This window comes from Rhipicephalus sanguineus, chromosome 1, assembly GCF_013339695.2.
Source record: "Rhipicephalus sanguineus isolate Rsan-2018 chromosome 1, BIME_Rsan_1.4, whole genome shotgun sequence".
Classification (NCBI taxonomy): Eukaryota; Metazoa; Arthropoda; class Arachnida; order Ixodida; family Ixodidae; genus Rhipicephalus; species Rhipicephalus sanguineus.
In genome coordinates this window covers 49,912,062-49,936,728 of record NC_051176.1, presented here as the reverse complement: position 1 = coordinate 49,936,728, position 24,667 = coordinate 49,912,062, and the positions used below count along the sequence as shown (strand labels likewise).

Sequence of the window (24,667 nt, the reverse complement as noted above, 5' to 3'; positions counted from 1 at the left end):
TTGTGGACATCCTATAAAGATTAAATATCAGACGGTCGATATATATTTAATGTCCACTGGATATGAGATGGTTGGCTGGGGCCATTCTAAACATTCAGCAAAAAGCAATAAACTTCCACAGATCAAAGTTAAGTTGGGTTCTTTTAGAACTAAACCCCAAGATTGAGACAAATCTTAAATTGGCTGTTACACTTTTTGGTATACTGTCCGTCACTTTATTTGCTGGACTCTGAGATTAGACAAAGTTGTTTTAAACAGCTTGCCTGCATACTTTCCCTTCGAGCCTTTCTCCATAGCTAGATTCAATGAAGCAAGTGAGTCCAGTCATTTTGAATAACCATGTTGAATAACCAGAGCTTAAGTGAATCTTCAGAAGGTTGAACATTAGTGATGCAGATCTATCGATGGCACCATCGATAGTTCAGTCACTATTGAACTATCGATGGTAAAAAAAACTATCGATAGCGCTATCGATAATAAGTCTCATAGTACTACCCATAGTATAAAATCAGCCACGCGAACTCATTGCAGCATAAACTTGGTTCCCCAAGCGTGTGGTAGCAGGAGGAGCAGGCTGAAGGGCAAGATGTTAACATGCTTGCACACCTTCACCAGAATTCTTGGCTGACACGACAAGTTGATTTGTTCAGGTGTACAGGAAACAGATCGCGATACTAGACGGTACTGTACGACCTCAAAATTATACTGCATTTAGTGATTTCAAAATAAAAATATCAAGAACTAGGTTTGTTAATTGTAAGGTGAAAGTGGTTACTGTTGAATACGAATTTATTGATGGACATATTCCAGCATTTTCACTGCTGAAATAATTTTTATTTTGCCAAAAAATTGCTCATAAATTAAGTAAACTGGGTATTGCTGATTTTAGGCTATCGCATATGCTTTCTGGCAACATCGCCGGCCAGCAACAGTGCAATTTTTCACAGTGCTATTGATAGTTATGTTGGTAGTAATACTATCGACGGTACTGTCGAGTGCAGGGCTGTAACTAAGGGGGGGGGGGGTTGAGGGGGTTCTGACACCCCCCGAAATTTTTGCATGCTTTAACCTTTTGAATGACACTAGAATACTTGCACACCTTCGCAGCAACCACTAGTTGCCAAAGTTGGTCATTCTACATACAAACACCCCCAAAAAAATTTCTGGGTACGGCCCTGGTCGAGCGCACTATCGATAATACTATTGATAGTTTATCGATCGTTAAAAAAAAACTATCGATGCTATCGATAGTCGATTTGCCGATAGCTTTGCATCACTACTGAACATACAAAACTGCACTGCATTATCAGCCTTGTGTATGAAGTATTTTTACCCCTCACTCTGGCTTCATTTCATGCTCCCATCTGTGTCTCGATTACGGCACTTCAGTGATCTTTCACAACCACATTGTCATTCAGGCTTTTGGGATTGCAGATTGGAAGCAGTCAAACAACCAGGACAATGCAGTCATATATCAAATAATTTATTTACATCCTAGGTGCTCGTCAAACACATGTGAATGTCACATTCCATATTGTGCAGCGTACAAAAGGAAAGCATGCACTGTCAATGTGCACAGCTGAACACTGCCCTCAAAGGCAGCTGCATCATTGCCTTGTACAAAATTGAGTTCTGTAAAAAAATCTTTGCCTTTGTGCTGAAGACATTAGCAAAAAAGAGGAAACTACACTGTTCGTACAGAGTTCGAAGTTTACTGGCAGATCATGGAAGAAATATCAGTTCACGGGGCTGAACATTTCTGACAGCAGACATGTCATGTAAGGTCACTTCGTGCAGTATGTGGAGAAAAAAACCTAAAAAATGTGAGGCATGGGAGCTGACACAGCCATATGTCTACAGAGAATTGCCGCCACAGTTCAGCACTTTACTGTACACCGCATCTGCACTTTAACATAGTTCACTGCCCTTTAGCCAAGATTCAAGGAGGGGTCTTGTGTTGAAGGGCTCACACAACACACTTATTACTATGCTTGCTGCTGGGCTGGTTGGTTCATGCTTTCTTGTGACGTAAAAAGTGAAAACTATGAACAAAGAAATGTCACAACTGGAAACAGCTTTTCCTTTCATATTTTTTTTCTTCACATAATGTCCCGCCTTTCACACGACAAGAACACAAGGATTTTTAAGCTTCAATGAAAATGAAGAAGCAAACTATAACGAGAAAATTCATAAAGCTGGTGCAGTCCACATGCAAATTTCAGTTGGGTGCACATAAGCTTTCTAACATTGTAAGTTGAAGCCAGCTTGATGAGTGCTACTTGCAAGAAGAGATGCTTCTTTTTACGTATATCCCACCTGTACGATCAAATAAAGGTCTAACTGCAATTACTGTTCTTCCACATTCCAGGTAAAGCCTTAATGTGTGCGCATGTGTAGATGGTGTGGGCGGGGTGGACCTGAGAACATGAAAGCAAACAATAAGTATAAATGGTGCACATATACAATTGCTGCAATTTAAACCCAAGGCATGCATTAATTGCAAAAGCCAACTGCAGTAAGGAGCACAACTGCAGAACAGCCATGCCAAGACTGAAACAGCTCCAAAACTGCAGCTACACATGCTCCACCGACTGCGACGGCAGAGAAGGTAGGTCATTACACTCGCATACATACGAGGAGCTCAGAGTACAATGCCAGGAAAAACAACAAACATTTTGTGCATAACTCTGACAGCAAGCAGTCTACGCACATAAAGGGCAGAGACTCCCCAGTGTCCCAGTCATCAGCCAGTCATGCCCAACCTGAATTGCATTAGTGGTAAAGGTAAAAACGCCAGGAACAACTTTCTAAAACAAGGTTCACATCAAACAAAAACAACACAGCATACAGACCTTGCAACGATAACACACGAATCAAAACAAAATGACCGCACAACACTGATGGCCTGCAAGTACCCACAAGAAAGAACAATGAAAAAGACATGACATTACCATGGTGTAGAACGACTAAGTCCATTGGGAAAAAAAAAATTGCTCATAGGAGTTTACAAGCACAACACTTCATAATTAAAAATGTAGCACAGTACATATACCTTGGAACATGGCAAGACAAACAGTCTTCTATTAGTTTAATGCATGGTACAGGCAGCCACCGGCTATTCACTGAGGAACAGAGGAACCCATGCTTAAAGCTATCATAAGGCCTATAAAACAAAAAGCATTGCGTACTGCGTGGAAATGGGACCACGGTTATCACAAATAATGAAAATTGGGATTCAGCTAACCAAATCACAGCCACAATGGCAGATAGCGAGAGCAAAGGAATGGCAAGAAACACTACATGAGTTCCTGGACCGCTCACTGACAGCCATAACAAAGATCCTTGCACACAACTGACAGTTACCTCTACAGCCTTCCCATAAAGAAACGTAGGTGCAACAGTCACTTGAATAGTTAACAGTCAAAAACAGCACAATTTCCTTATAACGGAGAGCCAGAACCACACAATGGCCACCCACACTTATTACCACAACTGCTTCCCTATAAATAAAAACAAAAAGGTAAACAAGAAATAACAGCTTTTAAGCAAACAAAAAGCAGAAGTCAGAGGCTGGAAATGCAAAGAACGAAACATGCATTAGAAGAAATGGAGTATCTACCCTGTTGCTAAGGGCACAAGCACAACTTCAAGCATATACAGCCTGGAAAATAAAAAGCACCGAAGAGATGCACAGCTTTATACACATGCTTGTACTGCTGCTAGTATAGTTGTAGCAGCTTTTAGAACATGGAAGCTGTCAAAAACTTGGATTTCTTCATGGCCCATGTGAACAGCAAGGATTTTGAGATGTGCCTCTTCACACTTCTGTTGCCTACATTCCAACTTGAGGGCATCCACACAGCTCGCAAGAAAATGCAGTGACTGTGGTAGCCGAACGTTGCATGAAGCTTTGTGAACAGATGTGCACCATGCATAGCGTTACGCTTGGATCTCTTGCACACTGCTTTCCACACTCCTGGCACTGGCTGAATTTCAATCAGTGATCACTTTTTGGATGCACTGATGTTGATAAAATGCAGTACGCAACAAATTTTCCTTTCCTGCTTGTACAAAGAATAATTCAAATACAGAGCCACTATTTCGGAGCGATACCTTCAGCTCCATCCTGTGCTAGTCTTATCAATCGCTCACGGCCGGCTGATCCTATTGCAAATGTAGGCAGATGTATAAAAGCATGTATGTGTGTGTGTGTGAAAAGGGGTGGGGGACGATGCACTATTACTGCATAAATAAACCTCACAAAATACACACCGGAGTTTCAACATCATTGCATAGCTGACTTAATTTCTGAGTAAGGTGGTAACCACACGACAGGACCGCTTCATTTTATGCATTTTTTTTCTTTCTATGGTGGCAGTTCAGATTACTTCCATGAAAAGCGCACAACGTGTGCAAACCTTAGCGCCGTTTAAAAGCTCTACATGTCAAAGAAAACAGACAGTCAAGAAATCTTGTGACTGGAGATTGACCTTAAGAATGCTGCATGCACCCAACAATCAGATGCTCCCAAAGAAATGCCACTCATATTATTACTAAATATAAAAAAATATTAGTCACTTTTTCTGCATTTGCACAAACATGGTTCAGTCAAGACCACACATGAGGGGCACTTACAGCTTGGAAATACGGAATGTCACTGGCTCAAGGCAGTGACAAGTGGCACTACATCGAGCAATTTCCTTTTTGATTCCACATTGAATGACCACTGCACCACCTCCATATCTATCCCCTGCATCATGTAGTTCCTCAGCCAATCACACCTCTTTGACTAACTATTCATACCTAGTTCATGCTCCAAACTTTCACTCAGTGCAACACTCATGCAACAAGGTATTGATAATGTGTAAGGTCATGCAGTGCTTTCAATACACCCTCATCCATATGCCTGCAGTGACACGATGCACTTTCACTTTCTCGGCATTTGTTACGGTGTGAGGCACCTGCCCGAGTTTCATCAGGCCCTATGAATTTGCGCCGGTCACGCACAGCCATTAGGCTACGCTCCCCAGACACGAGTTTGTAAATAGGACAACATGCTACTCTGTACCAATGCTAGTGCTGCTATGCATGCGTTGCTACATGAAACTGCCTCTCAGCATAACTAAACACACTGGGAAAGGGAAGTGACCAGGATTACCACCTCAAAACTACTTGACACACGAAAAAAATAAAAATAAATAAAAATATGGGGAGTTACGTTCATACCATAATGAAACCAAGCCTCTGAGCTCAGAATAGGGTGTTCGAGCACAGAAACAGATTTATAACCATGACAGCCCACACGAGACCATTCGCAGCTGCCAAGGCCTGGGTGCACGTGCATTGTGGTAATGTCTATCCATTATGGTAGAAAAATGTTCCGTACGGAGCACTGTGCCAAGAAGAGAGATGTGTGTGGGCTGTAGAAGTTGCAGTCATGCGACAACATCACCGCAGTGGATCGGTCCATCAAGTCAAAAGCTGTTGCTGCAGTTGGACCCTTCAAAAGACATCAGCCCGCAGGTGGTTCGACCTGCCATATGTTAAACAGCTAGTGAATGAAGTTTACCTGGTGATAGAGGGGGAAGGGAATTGTGTTTAAAGTTTATAAAAAAACGTGAAAAAAAAAAGAACATTTCTGTAAATAAAACATACTTTGGAGAACCCTTAAAGCAAGATAAGCCATATTTCTCAAATCTATAGAAGTACTTTAAGCATCACACCTTTAAAACTATTCTGTAAAGCAATGGGCTAAGCTATATCAAGTAATCAGACCGTTTTAGCAACTTTTCACATACCAAAGACTTCAAGGGGAGCGAGTTATGAAGCAAATTCCCTGAACATATTTTTTTTTGTCATCTACACATGCGCTCATGCGCATATGTACAAGAACTGTGCAATGAAGCTACAGCAGTGTAGCGGCACTTAATTGCCATGCATAGGATTATATTGTAACACATGAATTGCATAATGGGATTAGCTGTACAGGCTTACAGCAACTATTCGCCAGATGAAAAAGCGAACATGAAAGCCAGCAGTTCACTGAAATTGCCCCAGCATGCATCTGGATCATCTCCCCACATGGCTGCGAGGTGAGAAGGACCAAGATGCACATCCAGCACGTAAAGAGCTCGAAAAATGGATACACCGACGCTTCAGGCAACAACAAACGAGAAAAAAACCTACCAGTGCTAGATGTAAGATTTGTCTAATTTAATTTCAAACCTAAGCGTTCAGTTATTTCAAGGCATACAACACTCATTACAAACACTAGAGGAAGCAGTCAGGCAGGCCAAAGTTTAGGGATTGAGCCAGAACAAAGAACAACAGAGCTAACACTAAGATAGCATTTAGGATACACCAAAGTATGATAAAATGCAAAAAAATTAGCTGGTTGGAGTCTAACCTTGTCTGAGACAAGTGATGAAGAGCACAGAATAGACGACAAGCCAAAAACACGGAAACAGCACACTAGTGTATGTGCCCCGCATCTTTTTGCACTATCCAATACCACCTTCATTCACATGAGACGCTGTGTCACTGCTGCTTTACATTTGGTTACAGCTACTTTCAGACAGGCGCACACCCAATCACACATTTCCAGTCTTCTGGAGCAGGTGATATTTTCACCCAGGAAAGACAACATAAAAGTGCCATCAAATTAAACTGATTCTACCCAATGAATGCTTATGACAGAGCTTGCAGGACCATAAATGTCAACATTCAGTCCTAACTAGAGGTTTTCAAGATGACCGCAATATATATGGAGTTAGAGGCACATTTACACCCAGTGTAATGACCCACGTAGGTGAGCAGGAGTGTTGGAGGTGGTGGCAGGCCTGCCAGGGCGATTGGACAAGAGAAACATCAGGAGCAGTTTGCCAAGTGCTGCTCCCATAAACTTTGTTACCAGCGTAACCTGAAGGGGCGACAAGCCAGTGACTTGTGGCATACAGGCACAGACGCTGGCAGTGTTTTGGCTTTGTCTCAGTTGCACTGCAGGCAAGCAATCTGCTACCACTACAGTCAGCACATTACAGTAAAACCTTATTAATACATGCCTTCTGGGAATGTTGTGTAAGTATGCAGTAAACAGTACTATGCAGTAACTGCCACGCACACCTTTGCATCTCTTGACGTACGCGATTGGTACCAATGAAGAAACAGATCCAATGCCACAGTAAATTTTGTCTAAAGTACCCATGACAAGGCCTCCTCTTACTATTTTACCAAAGTGCAGAAATTCTGGCCCTCTCCACCTGACTCAGCTACAGTGCATGGTTGCGAAGCCAAGAAACATTTTGAAATTGTAACAGGGAACACTCACCGTGGCAGATATGGCACCAAAGCAGCCAGACAACTCGTTCGATATTGCCCAGTACATATGAATAAGATGTACTGCGATCTGCTACTGAGCGAAAACTGGCGATGCTTATTACCCGCCGTATCTGCTGTTGTGCGGAGCCAATAGTCCCTAGCTAGTTGCGTGCAGTACGTCACCTTCTAAGCTCACACTGTCAAAGCCGGGGAGCTTGCGGTACCATATGTGCGCACTTGCCATGGGTGCGTTCATACCCACTCTTCTCATGACCATGCACGGATTATTTGGCGAGTATTTTGTTGGTTTAACGCAGCAATGGCGAGCTGCTTTCACTTCTGTGAGCAAAGCGCACTGCACACCTCCGCGGCACACTAGCGACCCTGTGGAAGAAGGTGATAGCGAATGGCAGGGCAGTCAGCGCAGCACGTGCGGCTTGTCACCTAATGAGAGTGTGCAGTTCACTTACTCAGCGCTACACCACATGCGCGGTTGAGCAGGTAGCTGTAAATGCTTATTGTGATAGGGTTGTTGGCATTAAGTCATACTGATGCATTTTTCGGTGGCTGCCATCAAGCCTTCATGCTTTTTCGTTCCTTGTCTGCAAAGTATGAATCTTCGGTGGACTGGTCTCTGCCCTTACCGCAAGTGCGGAAGACTTATTTGCAGGACATTCTGGCGCTGGCCACACCACGATTTAAGGGGCACAGTTAACATACAAGCGACAAAAAGCAATCATAGTATGCACAATGTGGTAGGCACAGGAAGAACTACTACAGCATACGTGGTCAGCAAATAAATTAGGCACAGTTGGTGATTCATCGCAACTGTGTTAGTGCATTTAAAGTGAGTATGTACTAACAAGGTTTTACTGTATTGCCACACAGCAGCAGCTGTGTTATTGTGCACAAACCAATATCAAGTACGAGGCTTCCAGAGCACATTGGCGCAGTAAAGTCTAGGGACCCCTAAAGCACAATAAGTTCAAGAACTGGAGTCAAGGCAAAAAGAGCATGCATCATGATGAGGTTTTGCCCAATTTCCAGACAACAAAGGTCTCCCTCAAGCAGTTGAGCATTTGTGTGCCGCAGTTGATGACCCACGCATTCCTAGGACAGGACAAATGCACAAGTCTCTTTAGTTTGCTGTGTGGAGTAATAAAAACGGCAAATTTTTAATACTGCCTTTCACAACGTGGGTCAGCATAAAAGACAACTCACTGAACACAAGGTTCTTTCAGCTTCTCTGTTGAGCAGACATTCCTGCATGGTGAAACACAATGGCAACGATTTGCAGGAGAGTCCATGAGCAGATTCTCAATGAGACCACCATAGACATGAGCATGGAGCAGAAGGTGTACAAAATGCAATGCTCACAACTACGATAGGTAAAAGCCAATAGAAAAGTACAAAATAGTCACGGGTTCAAAATGAGGCGCATACAGAATGCACAAATGTCCATTTCCATTAGAAATGTTGTGGTGAATCAAATCATTTGTGCAAAGTGATGCAAGACCAACACTAAGTCAACCACACATCATAGGTGACGATCATGTGCTATGTTCCTTGATAACTATGAGCCTTGTATTTTGCTATCTGAATGGTCATCTACAGCAAATCACAAAAAAATAGGCATTTAAGATATTTTTTATAAGTGTCATTGGCATGTTGGGGAAAACTCTGACCAAGAAGCAAGTGTGCACATCCAGATTTTATACCAGGCATATAGGAAGCTTAGCGTCACGCTGAAGGAGTGCTCTACACCATCAGTATCATACGCAGGCTGCCAGATGGAAAAGTTTAGTGACACTTGCCGATGAATGCATTTACAAAACTTACTTTTCCGAGTTGACATACAAAGCCTTGATAGCAGTTTTTCAAAAAGATATATTACTCAATGCAGGAAAAGCTCTACTTTGGAAACAACTTCTTTGAGATTTTAAATTGTCTGTGTATTCTGGCTTATGGACACCACTGTTCTTCCTCTGTAAATAAAAGGTGCCTTGTTTATAAGGCATCAACAAGGTGTTAACACGTGTGAACTTATACACATATTTATTAAGGTGAAAGCCTTAGATGCCTCATCAAACGCAAAAATTGACCGTAGGCGTCGGCGTCAACACGAGTGATGCAAAAAATCATCATCACACGATGACATCACAGATCGGCAAAATTTGTGAAGTCATCATGACGGCACTATGATGTCACCTGCTGACACCACCACGTGACATTGTCACTCGGTCAAAGGTGGGCCGATGACGGAGCCAGTGCAAAGCTAGGTGAAGGGCAGAAAGCTTTCGGAGGGGGAGGAGCAATACATTGAATGAGAAGAAGATGGCTTTTGCCTTCGAGTCACCTTAGGCGAATGCATAAGGGACCCTGTGAGTTTTTATGTATGCTCCCTTCTTTAACATCATATTGGTCTTTGAAGGTATGGGAATAAATAAATTCCTTCCTTAATGCCATATTGGCTTTGAAGGTATGGAAATAAATAAATGCTTTGCCATTAACACTTACAAATGTGCAGCATGTTCTTCAGGTGTTCGATGCACTGTCATCTTGTCATCACTTATTGTGACTGATCAGGTCAATGTTAATTTTGCAAAAATTGCTTAATATAAATATATACAACTTGCTGGCTCATTTACTGATCAACGCTGCTATTAACTCCATATGATGATTGCCTTTCTACTCTGGTAGCATATCGCCAAACTGACGCTGCAGTATAGAGCACTCATTCAAAGTGTCAAATTTCCACGTCTCACTGGGGTGCAACAGGCTTCTGTGGCCTTGCAAATTTGGCCAAGTAGCAAGTACAAAAAGACGATTCAGTCCCACGGTAGAAAGTGGCACAACAGATGAGCAGGACAAAATGGGTTGTTGACACAGAAGCTCTAAAAGTATGGACCAACACACAGTAGATGGAAGCATAGCAACTGACTGTGGCATGGGGATATTCACTGAAATGACAGGAGCACTTCCTTCAACTAAGGCCACCTGCAGCTGATGGCAGCATGTCTGATAGAATCAAAGTGTCAAAACGACATCTTTGAAAATTGCACAGTGTGCTTCTAGCCTCACGGAAACATGCATGGTAACGCAGAATACTTGGAAATCAACAGACGGTGGAAAAACATCTGAGCGGCAAAAGTGATGCAGTGAATCTAGGTGCCATCAAGGGTGCTTCCTTTTCATACCCCTGACGACAAGCATTCAAGGCAAACATTTGGTTGTTCCAGCAGTGTTCAAGGACAACACAAGGCAGAACGTTGGCTGGCGTTAAGCCTAAAGGAAGTCTTTACCGATGCAGAACAACAGAAAGGAGGGGGGCAAAAGTAGCGGTGGCGTGCGTTGTTTCAGGAAGGAAGACAGCGGTGCCCTAGCGTGACGGGTTGCTGTCCCTGTCCTTGCTGGTGAGCTTCTCAATGAGCTCCTGCAGGGGCACCAGCTCCCGCCGATCGATGAGCCCAAACTCCTGGACGAAGAAGATGAAGTGCTTGAAGCTGGTGTTAAGGTGCGCCTCCTCGCCCAACTGCACCACCTCCGAGAAATGCTGGTGGTAGATGTGTGCGTAGACTCGAAAAAGCCGCTTCAGGATTGTCTTTGCGATTGAGAAGAAGTTCTTGGGGAAGGGCACACCTATGTGTAACATGGATGCAAATTAGCACACAGTCACTCACAGGACTCAAGCACCAATGCTACGCAGGCTAGCCAAGTATCGTTTACAATGATGACAGTACTACGCATACACTTCATACCACTGATAATAATGCTAAGCCAAAAACAAGTGGCTCTGATAACCACACACAGTTGTGCATGGGATAGTTTTGGACACCTTCAATAGCAAGGGTGTATATAATAGGTGCACTGGTGCAGTAGGCAAAGTCTGTCGCTATCTATACTATTGTGATGGTTACAAATGAACTGCCAACATACCGATACAAATACAAGGGCCAGTAAAGCCACCAAATATACACTGTTAAACCTTAACACATTTCTGTAAAGATTTCTTTTTTTAACTGAAAGTGCTCATTTATGAGAGAATTAAGAAATTAAAAATATTTCAAGCTCTGGCAAAACAATTGGAACAGAAACAGCACCGCAAAGCATAAGAGCTCCAAAATGTGGTTCTTTGGCTGAGACAGGTGATAAGCATACAACTTGTCTTTCAAGACATTAGGCTGGTCCTAACCATAGTTAAACAGTGGATACTCAACACACACACAATCAAAATTAGGATTTGCAAGGACTTCTAAGTCCCCGCCAAAGGTTTTTCAAGGATGCTGAGCAGCATCCCAAGTAGCAATTTTTTGCTATAACAATGTTTTCAAAGCAGTTCACATAACTTAATTTTACGGCATCAGAAATTCAATAATTAGGTTAGAAATGTCCTGTCTCCATCACTTTAAGCCCCTAACAGGGACATAAGTTGACAACATTAAAGGGGCCCTGCAACACTTTTCCAAGTAACCATCGCATGGCTTCACCAATGGAGTTCATTGCCTCAAGAATCGACTGGCACAAAAATGTTTAGAATCCTTCAAGTACGAGCGGAGTTGGAGATTTGTCGCACACTGTAATTGCTTTCTTTCTTCTCTCGTGCCGACGAATGCACTGGAAGCTAAGCAGAGAGGGATGGCATGGGGTAAAGAAGATATGTCACGCGTGCGTCATGACCATGAGAAGGAAGGAACAGAAACTTTATGGTCAAATCAATGAGATTTGAGTCCGCCGCCTTTGTGGTAGGCCTGGGCACCCACTGCGGACGCGGTTCTGAGACCTTGTCTCGAAGCGGCTAGACGGCCCAGAGTTGTGCTATCAGGTTCGAGCTAAGCAGTGCAGTCTGCCAGCACGAGCGGAGGCTGGCGGTGGAAGAGACGAATGAATTGGCACTGTTCAATTTGTCTATTAACCCCTTGAGTGTTTTCGCCGTACATGTATGGCAGAAGCTTCCTGGTACCAAAGGGTTTTCGTTGTACATGTACGGCATAGCGTTTAATTTTAAAACGCGTGCCTTTTTCGATCATTTCTCTTGCTTGGCCTGTGCTGCCACACTTCGGGAATACGTGGAATTTTTTTCATGCGCCGATGTCTCTCCATTGTATTTTTTTTGCGTCCCAAAATGGCGCGCCAGCTATCGCTTGCCCATCCGAGCGCGTTCGCGGTGCAGCTGGTTTAAAGTGCGTACCTTTTTCGATTATTTCTCTTGCTTTGCATGTGCTGCCACGCTTCGGGAATACGTGGAATTTTTTTCATGCGCTGATGTCTCTCCATTGTTGCTTTTTTTATGCTTCGCAAAACGGCGCACCGGCTATCGCTTGTGCAACCGAACGCGCCCTCGAAGTGGTTGGTTTCAAACGCACGCCTTCTTCGATCATTTCTCTTGCTTGGAATGTGCTGTCATGCTTCGGGAATACGTGGAATTTTTTTAATGCACCGATGCACCTCCGTGCGCCGATGTCTCTCCGTCGTTTTTCTTTTTTGCTTTCCAAAGCAGCGCGGCGGCGTTCAATTGCACATCAGAACATGCGCACGAGGTCCGGCTGGTTTCGGTTTGGTCCTTCGGGTGGTTTTCGCTTCTTGCGCCCGCAAAGCTGATGGCTGTTTGGTTTCTAATCTCTCAAAGGGTGACTGCTTGTTACTCTCTCGTTTATTGCTCCCCGGGGCACGATTACATCTGTTTCTGTGCGGCGCTAAATTATACAAACGACGCCACCGTGATTGCATTTCCTGTTTTGGGGTCTCGGAAAAACTAACTACGTCGTGTTGGCGATAAGACGAAGGATTACTATAGCGTTTTCACTCGTTTTGCTTTCTGGATGGGCGCACAACCATAGAGTTTTCTTCCGTGCGCTCACTGACGCAGTTCGCTTACGCTATGGAAGCGCGAGCTGGTTGCTCTGCTGCCGGTGAGTTGAGCAGCGATTCTTCTGATGCGGACTATTCCCCAAGTGCCAAATCAGAATCTGATTCATTAGATTTCAGTTTGTCAGACGAGGATTTTTTGACGAGTTCAGACTCTGATGACAATCAAGGAGCGACATCTGAAAAGCGTGCGCGGCGGCGAGCCATGCTTGAAAGACTATCACTCGCTGAAAAGTTTTTAGTGTTAGAGCACGAACATTTTTAACCGGAAAAGTACTCTGGTGCGCTTATTTTTTGTATGTCTGTAAGCTATGTTGAATACAATGCATAATTTTTATTTATAAAAAACTTTTCAAGCTTTTTAGGATTTTGGTTGATTTTACTACGAATAAACCATGTGTATGTAACAACAAAAATGATTTTTTTGTCACTTTACGGTCACGGAAAAAAATTTTAGACAATTTTTTTCTTAAATAGAATCGTCTGAAGAATTTATTTCGGCAATAAAAAAAATTACACATTTTTGGAGTGGATTTCACGAAAAAATTCGACCCTCAAATGGTTAAGCCCCGACACTCCCACAACATGTGGCTAAGCGTGGCAACCTCGCCACACGAGCTGCATCTGTTTGTAGTGTAAATATCTGGATACATGGCGTGCATGAGTGTGGGGTTTCTGTACAAATCTGTTTGTAATTGTCTGTAGTGTACCGCTTGCATCCTGTTTAGCCTATCGTGAGGGGATGGGTATACGCGTCTCTGTAACTGGTAGTGTGTTGTGATATCATGAAACCTGGTCATACGATCCTTCCACGCCCAGACGTTTGCCGTACCCCGTCGGATGATGCTCGGTGAATGAGGCCTCGAAAACTTTTCCTTTTTTTTTCTTCGAAGGTGCGGCTTTCAGTGTGATCACGGGCGCACACGCGGGCACATCACTGCTTCTTGTGGCGGCCTCGGTAACTATGAAGCCCGTGATGCTCAAATCAGCCAATCGCCATGAATCTGGGTATATGGCGCGGTCATTCGGGTATATGGCATCATTTGTCGAGAGAAGAGGGAATGATTTCTAGCTGACTTTGAGAATTAATTGTAAGCTGCAGGCCGTGTGCTGCGCTATAATATTTGGCTCGCATGTCCTCAGGAGCCTCGACTACCGATTGGCAGCATTTCCTGACCATTGTCAAAAATAATTGTTGCAGGGCCCCTTTAAGGGAGGACGTGGCAATGAAAACTATTTTTGTAATTTATGGGGAAAAAGTGATGAAATTTGGCATGCAGATGCGATTTGTTATGCTGATACCATAAGTGAAATTGGCTTTGAGCTTTCTGTTGCAGTTTTTTAGTTACAACACTTGATAGACTCTCATTGTCAACCCAAAATTAATTAATGGATTTGGTTGTTTGTCAAGATTTTTGCATAAAGATATTCACAAGGACCCATTCTGTGCCATAAAGCTATTGGGTAATTTTTTAATACTATAAGCACACACACAAAAAAAAAAATTTGAAAGGTTATGTACATATTGTCTTATTAACAACTTTTACAAAAAGCCAATTATAAAAATCTGTATAATGTACAGACAAATATGGACAGCTTTACGGATTTCACCTGTGTTTCAGGATCTAAGCGCAAACAAATGGCATAGTTATATCTTTATATGTTGTGAAATGGCACAGGGATGACTGACAGCAACTGCACAAAAAATGAAAGCTGAGAAAACGGAGCTCAAAGCTAAGAAAATGGAACTCGGAAGGGAGATTATTTTATTTTTCATTGGAGCAATGCAGCATTGTGGCTACCTTGAGCTCCAATCCCTCCTCTTTGAATAATACGTAGAATTGCGATTCCCCCCAGTGCCGCTCCGTGACTCGCGTAAAGCGTCTGCTGACTATACATTGCATGCTCCAGGCACTGCGCAGCGTATACAAGCAATGTGTTCCCGTAAATGAAGCACCAGACGTACAGAGGCCTGTTTTATTTTATTTTTTTTTGCAAAAAAAAAAAAGGAGGCATGCCAGTCGCGCAGCGAAACGGCTGTCGACCGATACACCGGTTGTAAAGCTAAGCCTAAATGCTCGTTTAGCCCACAGCCGGCACGAAGCAACACCGCTTACGCTCGTTGCGCGTTTTGATTACAAAACCGAGCAGTGGCAAATCACCGCGTATGAAAACTGCGCCATGTGATTGCCGACGTGCCATGAGCCACGAATAAACACTGAGGTGCTTTATTCGTGGTCTCTCGCTACCCCCAGACACCCGATGTGCGGATGCGGCATCGATGGCTTCATTAAATGCAAAACGCAATACAAATTTGTTTGTCTAAATAAATAAATTAGTTGCTAATGGGGGTAAAATGGGAGCGAGTTGCATTCGTTCTGGCCGATCGTGGAACCCTAAGATGTCCTTCACAGAACCCCTGGGTTCCGTGGAACTCAGTTTGAGAACCCACGCGCTAGAGCATCACAGAGATGCGTTGCATGCAGGCGACGTATCTCTGCGATGTCTTGTTAGGAAGATATATCTTCCTGCATGCGCAAACGCGCGCGTAGGTGACCACACACAGCAGCGTCGACACGAAAACCGCAGCAAACGGAGGAACACGCTACGTGCAGCAAAGAACCTGAGAGTCAACCCCGCTACGCATGCCACTCAGTAGTTTTCGAAACGGCAGTAGCGCCAGAACACACAGCCTAGCGAGTAGAAGCAGCACGCTCGGGGCATGGTGGCACATTTTTTCGGGGTCACGCATATTCACAACAGTCCAGAAGATTATGGCAGCACCATGGGAGACTTCATTAGAAAGGTGTATAAAAGAAACATGCTTGGGCGCGTCTAAGTGTTCTGCGAACGTCTTATTTTCTTGGTATTCCTGGCACTGCTTGGAAAATCATGTTGTCAGCTCAGCTTTTTTTCTCCATTGAAGATCACGTGGGTATCAAAATTCTTGCTTTTGAGGCTGCTTTGGAGCAGTCTGGTGCAATTTTTATGCTTTTGGAGCAGCTTGGCAAAGGACAACGAAATTGCATCAAAAATGTGCAATATGCGCAGCTGTCTCATCCCTGGATTACCCTGGCATTGGCACATTTAACGAGGGAGAAAACGGTGCTTGTGTTGCTTGTTCTTAATGTAGTGAGGACATGAAAACAAGAAAGAAAGAAAAGCAAGAGTGTACACACCTATCTTGGAAGGGAACAAGGCTTCGTCATCAAGTTGGTCCTGCACCCATGTCATGAGGTAGTCAATGTACTTGGGGGCTGAGCACTTGATGGGCTTCTTGACCGTCTGTCCATCGGCCCAGTGGTACTCGTACTTGGGGCCCGCCGACATGACTGCACAGCTGCCTTCGGTGCAGAACTCGGTCACCGTGCCATACAGCATGTTGATCTGATTGAAGAAGTCCACCGTGTTGACAGCCACCCACTCGTTGAGGTCCTCGCCCTCGGGCAGCATGACGGCGAGCCGCAGATTGCCAGAGCCCAGAGTGGCGGCCGCTTGCTTCATCAGGTCATACTGGTGGGTGCCCTCCGGGATGTTCTTCTTTGGCTTGAAGGTCTTGGAGGAGCGACCCCCGCTGCATGCACAGGCAATGCCATGTGTTCTTAGTAATTCCAGCTAGTCCGCAACAAAGCTAAAAAGTTAGTATTGCGAAAATATCAACATAAAGACTATTCTTTTCATACCCCTTGTCCTTTACGAACCAATGGTATTCAACAGAAAATTTAACTTAAAAAAGATTTCGCAAAAAAACTGCAAATCTTCATGGATATATTGATACACTTCTGAAGTCAATATTTAAGTTAGGACAATCGCTACACACTTTGTTGCACGGTCCCCTTTTAAGAGAAGCACCTATTTAGCATACTAACCTTTCGTTCATAGCTCTTTGCATTGGGCATCATATGAGGCACATTTACACGTAAAATAGAAGACACTGCACATTTCAACAAGCCCAGAGCTATTAACAGCACAAGCACCACAGAACACATCCATGCTTGTCCATGTGGTTCAACCGTAGTAGATTTTCAAAGTTGCGTTAATTATCCGCACATAAAGCACGGACCCCACGTGTTCAAAGAGATAAGACAGTGGTGCTAAATATTCTTCGTACACATGCCTAAACATTCCTACGAAAACACTGCAGCCCACCTGTCAAATTCAGGCTGTGTATGCCTACATGAGCTGTGTATGCCTACAGTCACTTTTTTAAAAATTTAGATGTAAAGGCCGTTCATGATGATAATTTTCTGTTCAGTACTGTTCGCAGAGTTACGAATGGCCTAGTTATATACAGTTTGGCTGTAAAAGGTATTTTTTATGTTTTGTAAAACCATAGCAGTGCTGCTAGAGTGGTGTGAAATTACCTATTGAATATTGCCAGTTGGGTCATGCTACGATGTGTGCAAACACGTCACTTGTTGAAAGCCTTGTGTGTCAGGAAATGATGTGTACACTGTTTTGCCAACTCAGCCACAATGATTGTAGCAGTTGTAAGTGCAACTTCATATGGCATCATGTTAAAATTAGCGTGTAATTTTGCTTCATCTGTGAAGAACATGCTATTGCATTATCTAAACTCGCTGTTGAGGTAGCCTTACTATTTAGCAGATTGTCAAAAATAGGCACATAGGTTTGCAATGCTGATTTGTGACATGGTGAATTTGTTATGTCTTTACGTTGACATGTAGCTGCATGGTGTGTAGCTATAAGAGCATTTAAGTATTGGGCCAGATGCTAGCTATCACAGCTATGGGTCAAAATTAAATGAGTGCAAATTGAATAAAATAATTCTGTGTCGATAAAATCAATCAGTGATGTTGTCCACTCATTACCCAGGTGCCACCCAGTTCTACATTTGTCTGGTTTCCGCATCTAAAATTCCTCAATTTTAATAAAATGCAAGCAGTGCACACTGTTTTCACCTGTGCTACAGTCAATGATTAGGCAAGTGCCAAATTCCTTTTGGGAAAAAGAATTTCACAAGCTCGTCATCTGCCAACTCCTTTAATTTCCTCTAGGCACTCGTATGACTACTCACCACCTATAAAGGCAGCATTAAAAAATATGCACGGTTCAACCCACATTTGAAGGGAAAAGAGAAAGTGTATTCAGGCCAACATAACCTTGACACTTGAATGCTTCACATGATGAGTCAGTCAGAGAGGTATGGAAAGAAAGAAAGAAAGAAAGAAAGAAAGAAAGGAAAAAGAAAAAAGAAAAGTTCTTTCAAGCCTTTATATAAAAAATGAGCTGCAGTAAAGGCTGGAATGCTAGTTAAGTGCTCCCTTTACAAGGGGCACTGACATTTTCAATGCTTTCTTTTTTTTTGTTAAATGACAGTTCAAAACACTTTAAATAGACCGAAAACTGGTAAGTGACAGAGAGCCCTAAAGAATTCTTTCTACAATCCAGTCTCAGTTTTGGTTCTCAGGAGGCATCGATGTGAAACGACATTATGATATATTGACTCACCATGGCTGCCATACGCAAAGGCAGATGGAAAGAAATTTGTGCACCCGTTTATTTTTTTTTACTACCAATGTTGTCATACCTAGCCTCGCTGTTATATGACAGAAAATGTTCTGCTTCACGACATCATGACGTCAATGAACCCAAGTTGGGCATTTCGGGACCAAATTTAGTACAAAACGTAATGTTTTGCAACAGTTTACCAGCCTCCATACTTCCCAATTGTGATCCTTTTCTAACACATGAGAGCCATGCGCGAGTTTGTACAACGTCGAAAATATGTGTTGGTAAACACGTAAGACAATATCGCACAATTATACAAGTTCGCCTTTAAAGGTCCCCTAAACCACCAACAGACGCTCGCGTGCTCCTCTCCGTGCCTTTCCTCTATCGCCAACAGACGTCATGACGTCATCTGTATGGTTAGGTGACGTCGTGAGCAACAGACGCTGTCAGTGGGCGTACAGGAGCCTGTTTTCTGCTGGCGCGCTTCTTGCGTTTCCACCTCGGATGCTGAGGAAGGGCACTCGGAGAGGTGGACAGACGAGTCGACGAACGCGGCCCAGCGAAGGAAAGAGCGAAACGAGAAGACGCGTGCAACTCCGTCAGCGTTCTTTGTAGACTCGTGCACAACTGCAACAGCACAACTAAATTTCGACCTCTGGGTGGTTTAGGGGCACTTTAAGATGCTTTGCATCTTCTCAATTTACTTGTATTCTTCACTAAGCAAGGTATACTGCTGCAGAAGCCTCAAATGCATTGGCAATATAGTTCACTGTCTGCTCCGTGGAAATAACCGTGGAGTAAGCTTGGTTCTACTGTGCCAGCATTGAAGGACCCCAGTGTAAATGCGGATTGGCCACTTTTTTCAGAACACGACCTGCTTACTACACAGGAGAACCGCACCAAACACGTCTGCGTAAGCGCAGCTGATGTTTCGGCAATGTGCGAGAAACCATGGAACATTTAAATAATTTCCAGAGATGTCAAAACATTCATGAAGACTGCAACGTTCATAATCTCGGCTAGTGACAACTGCTAAACAAGGAGACTTTTTGGAAGATTCGAATACAATGGATACTGCTGGTAGGCAAAAAAAAAAAAGAGAAGTTAATTTTCACCAAACAGAATTTTTCCTGGAAAGAGTGCTGACAAGTCCACCACTGCTGTTCACAGCAGTACAATTTTCATACCTGGGCGCTTACACCAATGAAATTTTTTTTAAACATATAAGGCCACAAAATTTAACAAAGACTGCCACTTCCAGTCAAATTACAAAACTTTTACAATAAAATAGTGTAACACAGTACTAAAGCTTCCTGCATTGATAATGCAGCTCAACTTCTTTGAGGACACACTAAGTGGTTTCTCTAAAAGTTTCTATCAATACAAGCCTTTATCCCCTTTACAGGCAGTATTATAGTTGCACACAGAAAGAAGCTACAAGGGCAGCGTGCCCTCTCAGTACAAGAGCAGCAATGCAAGGGAATGCTGTGCTTCAGCTTCAGCTATGGAGGGTGTCAAAACAAGTGCAAACGCAAACGAGATAAAGACAAAAGCAAGCACCCGAGAGAGGTGAGTGGACTCTGACGCTCACACGATGCCTGTGTTGTCAGACAGCGCAGCCAAAACTTCCTGTAGGTGTAACGTGTACACCCAACACTGCTGCCAAACGCATGTTGTAAAAAGGCAGGCCAACAAACACTACAAGGAACAAAAAGGACAACATATATGCTGACTATCAACTGCAAGGCTGTACTGATGGCATGGCTTAAAAAAAAGAGCCCACAAAATATTTGTGTTTTTTTTTTGCGCTATCCCTGCCCCTCAGTAACACGAATGCTCTACAGACTTTCTGCACATTCAATTATTCTTCCACTGCATGTTTGCCTCTCAGAACTTTCCGCGCCCTTAATGTGGAGGATAGGCTGGTATGCTGCCTGCCTTGGCTCTTTTCTCTGTAGGACACCAGCTGTGCCCTTAATACATTAACAAACTTTCTCCTGCACAAATATGTTAAGGGCACAAATCATAACCCTTGAACGACTGAATCAAGTAGAATGCCAAATGAAATGATGCTCAACTGGCAGACATCAATGGAACTTCGGTGACAATGAAATAAAACAACTTGCCTAAAGGAAATGCCACAAGACACTAACAAACAACAGAAAGAACGCTGTTCATTTTGTGTGTGCATGAATGAAGCTACTAGATCAATGATAAATGCTTCTTGAATAAAATAAAAATAAATAATTTTTAAAGTTTCATTTTTTTTTATGTAACCTCTAGAAATATGTCAGGACAAACCAAGCGAGTTTTTACATTAACGAAGTCCTGCTTACAAATATAACAGTAAAAAATATTTGTATTTCGACTGCAATAACTCCTTGGACATCTGAACAACCCATACAGCTACTTGCAATTTTTATTTTTTGCACCACAGCAAACATGCTGCTGCAAGAGGTAAGCTCAAACCAAGTGAAAACTCCATTTCGTGTCTCCGCTCACAATCACATTTATGTGCTCACAAATGGGATGCCCAACCGCTCTACGGTGAAACTGTCAGCTATGGCGAGACAAGCCTTAATGATAGCAAGACAGATGGCCTTATCGATTCAGAGCACTGCTTATCAGGCAGCTGACAGCTCATGTTCACAGGGCAGAGTGTCTCAAGCAACCTGCGGGAACACAGATAAGGAGGAGGCATAACAAGCACATGGTGAAAGCAGGGTCACTCATTCAAGCCAAACGGTGCAAGGACATACAGAAACATACAGAGAAAAAAAGATGCAGATAATAATAATATTATCTGGGGTTTTGTGTCTCAAAACCTCGGTTGATGGACGCCGTAGTGGAGGGCTCCGGAAATTTATACCATCTGGTGTTCTTTAAAACGTGCAATGACATCCCACAGTACATGGGACTCTAGCATCTAGCCTCTATTGAAGTAAAGATGCAGATGAGCATAAGTTCAGTTGTCAATGCCGTCATCAGCAAGTACAGTGCTCAGATGCATATGTAACTAGACAAGATTTTCACTCTTACTGCATACCGCGAAAGACCTTAACCGGCACATTAAGCAAGGAGGCAGACAGCAGACATTTAAATGTAACTAACTTATCTTCTATTAGAAGCATGTTCCCAGCTCCCACAAATTTGAAGAATTAAAGGGTATCCGACGTTCTGAAAAGGCACCTATGTAGCAACCTTTGTTATCCCCATCCTCGATCATCACTGCAGTTTTCGCATGCCTTGCTATACCCACTACAGTGGCTCTATCATTGCCTCTTCTATCATGATTATTTTTCATCCTTCATTTGAAAGCTACGCCCATCCTGTGTTGCTTATGTAACACTTGCTGCTTACCACCACAAAACCAAAAAGTGAAGGATGTTTCTGGTGTGCATGCACAGCATGACCCAACTGATGGTAGGACAGGTTATGCCCACCAATGTAAGTACAGGGCTTCTTTGACGCCGGATTACATAACCAACTCTCTCATCATAGCCACTAGGTCCCACTTATTGAATAAAGATTCGCTACGCTATTGCACTAACCCCAAGCCTTTCGACCACTGCTGAATGCTGTGAATAACCTACCAGAAAACATGCCACCGGTATGATAGGCTGATCGGAACGCTAGATATTTCGCGAATATTTACGCGGCTCGTGCCATCAGCACAAAGGGAAACAGTTGCGTGCACTATGCGCTTCCGATCACTTAATTCCAAAATGCAGCACCGCATCCTGCCGCCTACGGGGCCTCGTGACAACAAATGTTGCGGTGTCGTCGGCTCACGGCGGGTGCCACCCACTTTCGACAACGGACGGGAGAAGGAGTCGACGCTCGGCCGGCTTATTTTTGGCAACAAAACGGGCCGCCAGCCGGGCACAGGTCAGCACAAGTTCACCAAGAGAAGCGTATTGTCTTCGCGCATACTGCTGATGTGCACGCAGGGGGGTGGACAGTTAGCTTCACCGCCGAAGTCCGCGCGTGGTAAGGAAAAACGCTTCATAACGTCGTCTGCGTGAAGCTTCGGAGGCCGCCTTACGTCACCGTACACTGACTTCGCTCGCATGACTCCTCACCGAAACGGCCTGCCAAAAACTCCTTGCGGGGTCGCAAGAAAAGCGACGCGAGCGATTACATGCACCGCGCGCAATAGACCCCGAAAAGCTTGCTTTCCTTTTTAACCTTATACGGAACGCGTTCCGCGAGAAAGCACGGAAAGGCGCTGGCGGTACGTTTTTAAAATAAGAACGTCAGACGAAGCGAACTTAGCGAGAACGTTACGAAAATCGTCAATTCTTCAGTTCATTGCCATGGCTGCAGAAGACGTCTCGAAGGCATCGCGACAGACGTATCAAACGCAAGCGCCAAGCATTCGGAAATAAAAATGAATGCAAGGCAATTCGCGAGAAGTTCAGCAACTGCTCAAATGCAAGAGTGAATGAAACACCATGACCACAGTTCAATGAAAGACCTTCCCATATCGTTGTAGTACCTCGGACTCTGTACGATGTTTCCATCAACATGCTCGAAAAGTAGCCAGAACGGTTTGTTGGCTTGCACACTTGGTTTTTATTTCCACGGTGACTGCCTGAACAATAAAGGCAGCACATTGTCAGACGTTGCAGTAAAGGTACCAGTTCGGTGAAAGTATGAATTACGCATTCTGTGTACGAAGCGAGCACCACCTCGGAACGCGCAATCTGAAACACAGGAAGCATGAAACCCTGCCGTGAATGTAGGTATACAGCCACGCCAAGGTCTGGTCCAGTTCGCATCCGAGACGTCAATTCGGTAATTACAACCAAACGATCGCACAAGACCGCTCGGCTCGTTTCCAAGCAACACGAATGCGCTCCGAAACGAGCCCAGCAGGTGAGGCATTGGCTACACTTCGCGCGCGTCGTCCACGTTACAGCATGTCGTACTTGTGCAGTTCCGTTACAAATCGCGACACAATGTAGGCGCGGAATGTCGACATTCTTTCTCGCGACTTGTCTGCTCAACTTAAGCTGATCTAAGCCTATCAAGCGACGTTTAATCATCGCCGTACTGAAAACAGTAGCTCGCGAGAGGCGACAAGACGGCGATTGCCCACTCCAGACAACAAAGGCATGCAAAGGTGCCGTTCAATACCGACGGAGATTCGCGCTTGAAGGCACGAATAACTTACAAAAGGAAGCTCATCTCGCCGCCGCGCGCCGATTGATGTTTCGCTGCAGATACCAAGCCGCAGACCAAGTCACAGCAGTCCGCGTTATCCGGAAGTGACCATGTTACGCACGAAACCGTGACCAAACACCACCAGAAGAAGCTGGCTGCTGCGTGCAGTTTCCGAAAGGTGTTTCCGGCAGTTCCGGCCGGAAAGGTGGTGGGAGTGTTCGTGACGTACACAACACTCCTGTCGCTTCCACCTACACAGAGGACGCTAACAGCCTTTGAAAACGCGTCGCTAAAACAAAGTGCTTGGAAGGTTCAAGTTTTAAGGAAGGTTTGAGACGTAAGTTTGCGATATGCAACATCAAAACTTATCAAAACATGACAACATGTCTTTCGTTTTGATGCTGCCTAGTGAGCCTGGCGCTCTTCGTCCTCCATGCTCTTCGTTGTCAAACGCATGGCCTCTGAGAGTAGTAATTGCGGTTTACACACACCGTAGAGAGGAAACTGGCGCTGCGTTAGCCAGCGAACTAAAGTACAGCGAACTGTCTACGGATCTTTTTCTAGTTTCAGTTTCGTTCCTCGCGAGGCGTGGGTAGTGGCGTGCGTTGCAAAGCACTCAAGCAGTGCATTTGTTGTTCAAAGAGGCTGAAGACTGGTATATCTCTTGGTGTGCTGCGACGTTGCAGCTTTAATGGTTGTATTTGATAGTTTTAGCAAAGCATCGTGTACTCACCGCTGCGCATAGGCGCTGGCGGTACGAATGCGAATGTAGCGTCCCATGCCAGTGCAGGATATATTGCATAGAGTTCACGTTTGTTTGATAAGCGCGTCTTGCCAAATCTCG

General features: G+C 44.1%; 1 protein-coding gene across 1 annotated transcript; it reads right to left on the bottom strand.

Annotated features, from left to right (window-relative positions):
- Nucleotides 1–1,467: 1,467 nt before the first annotated feature.
- LOC119391179 (MOB kinase activator 1B) lies at nt 1,468–24,105 on the bottom strand. Its single transcript, XM_037658856.2, has 3 exons — nt 23,834–24,105; nt 16,362–16,756; nt 1,468–10,956 (listed from the first exon to the last, which is right to left on the bottom strand). The coding sequence occupies exons 1-3, from the start codon at nt 23,845–23,847 to the stop codon at nt 10,697–10,699; spliced, it is 669 nt and encodes a 222-aa protein (XP_037514784.1). The 5' UTR covers nt 23,848–24,105; the 3' UTR covers nt 1,468–10,696.
- Nucleotides 24,106–24,667: the final 562 nt, after the last annotated feature.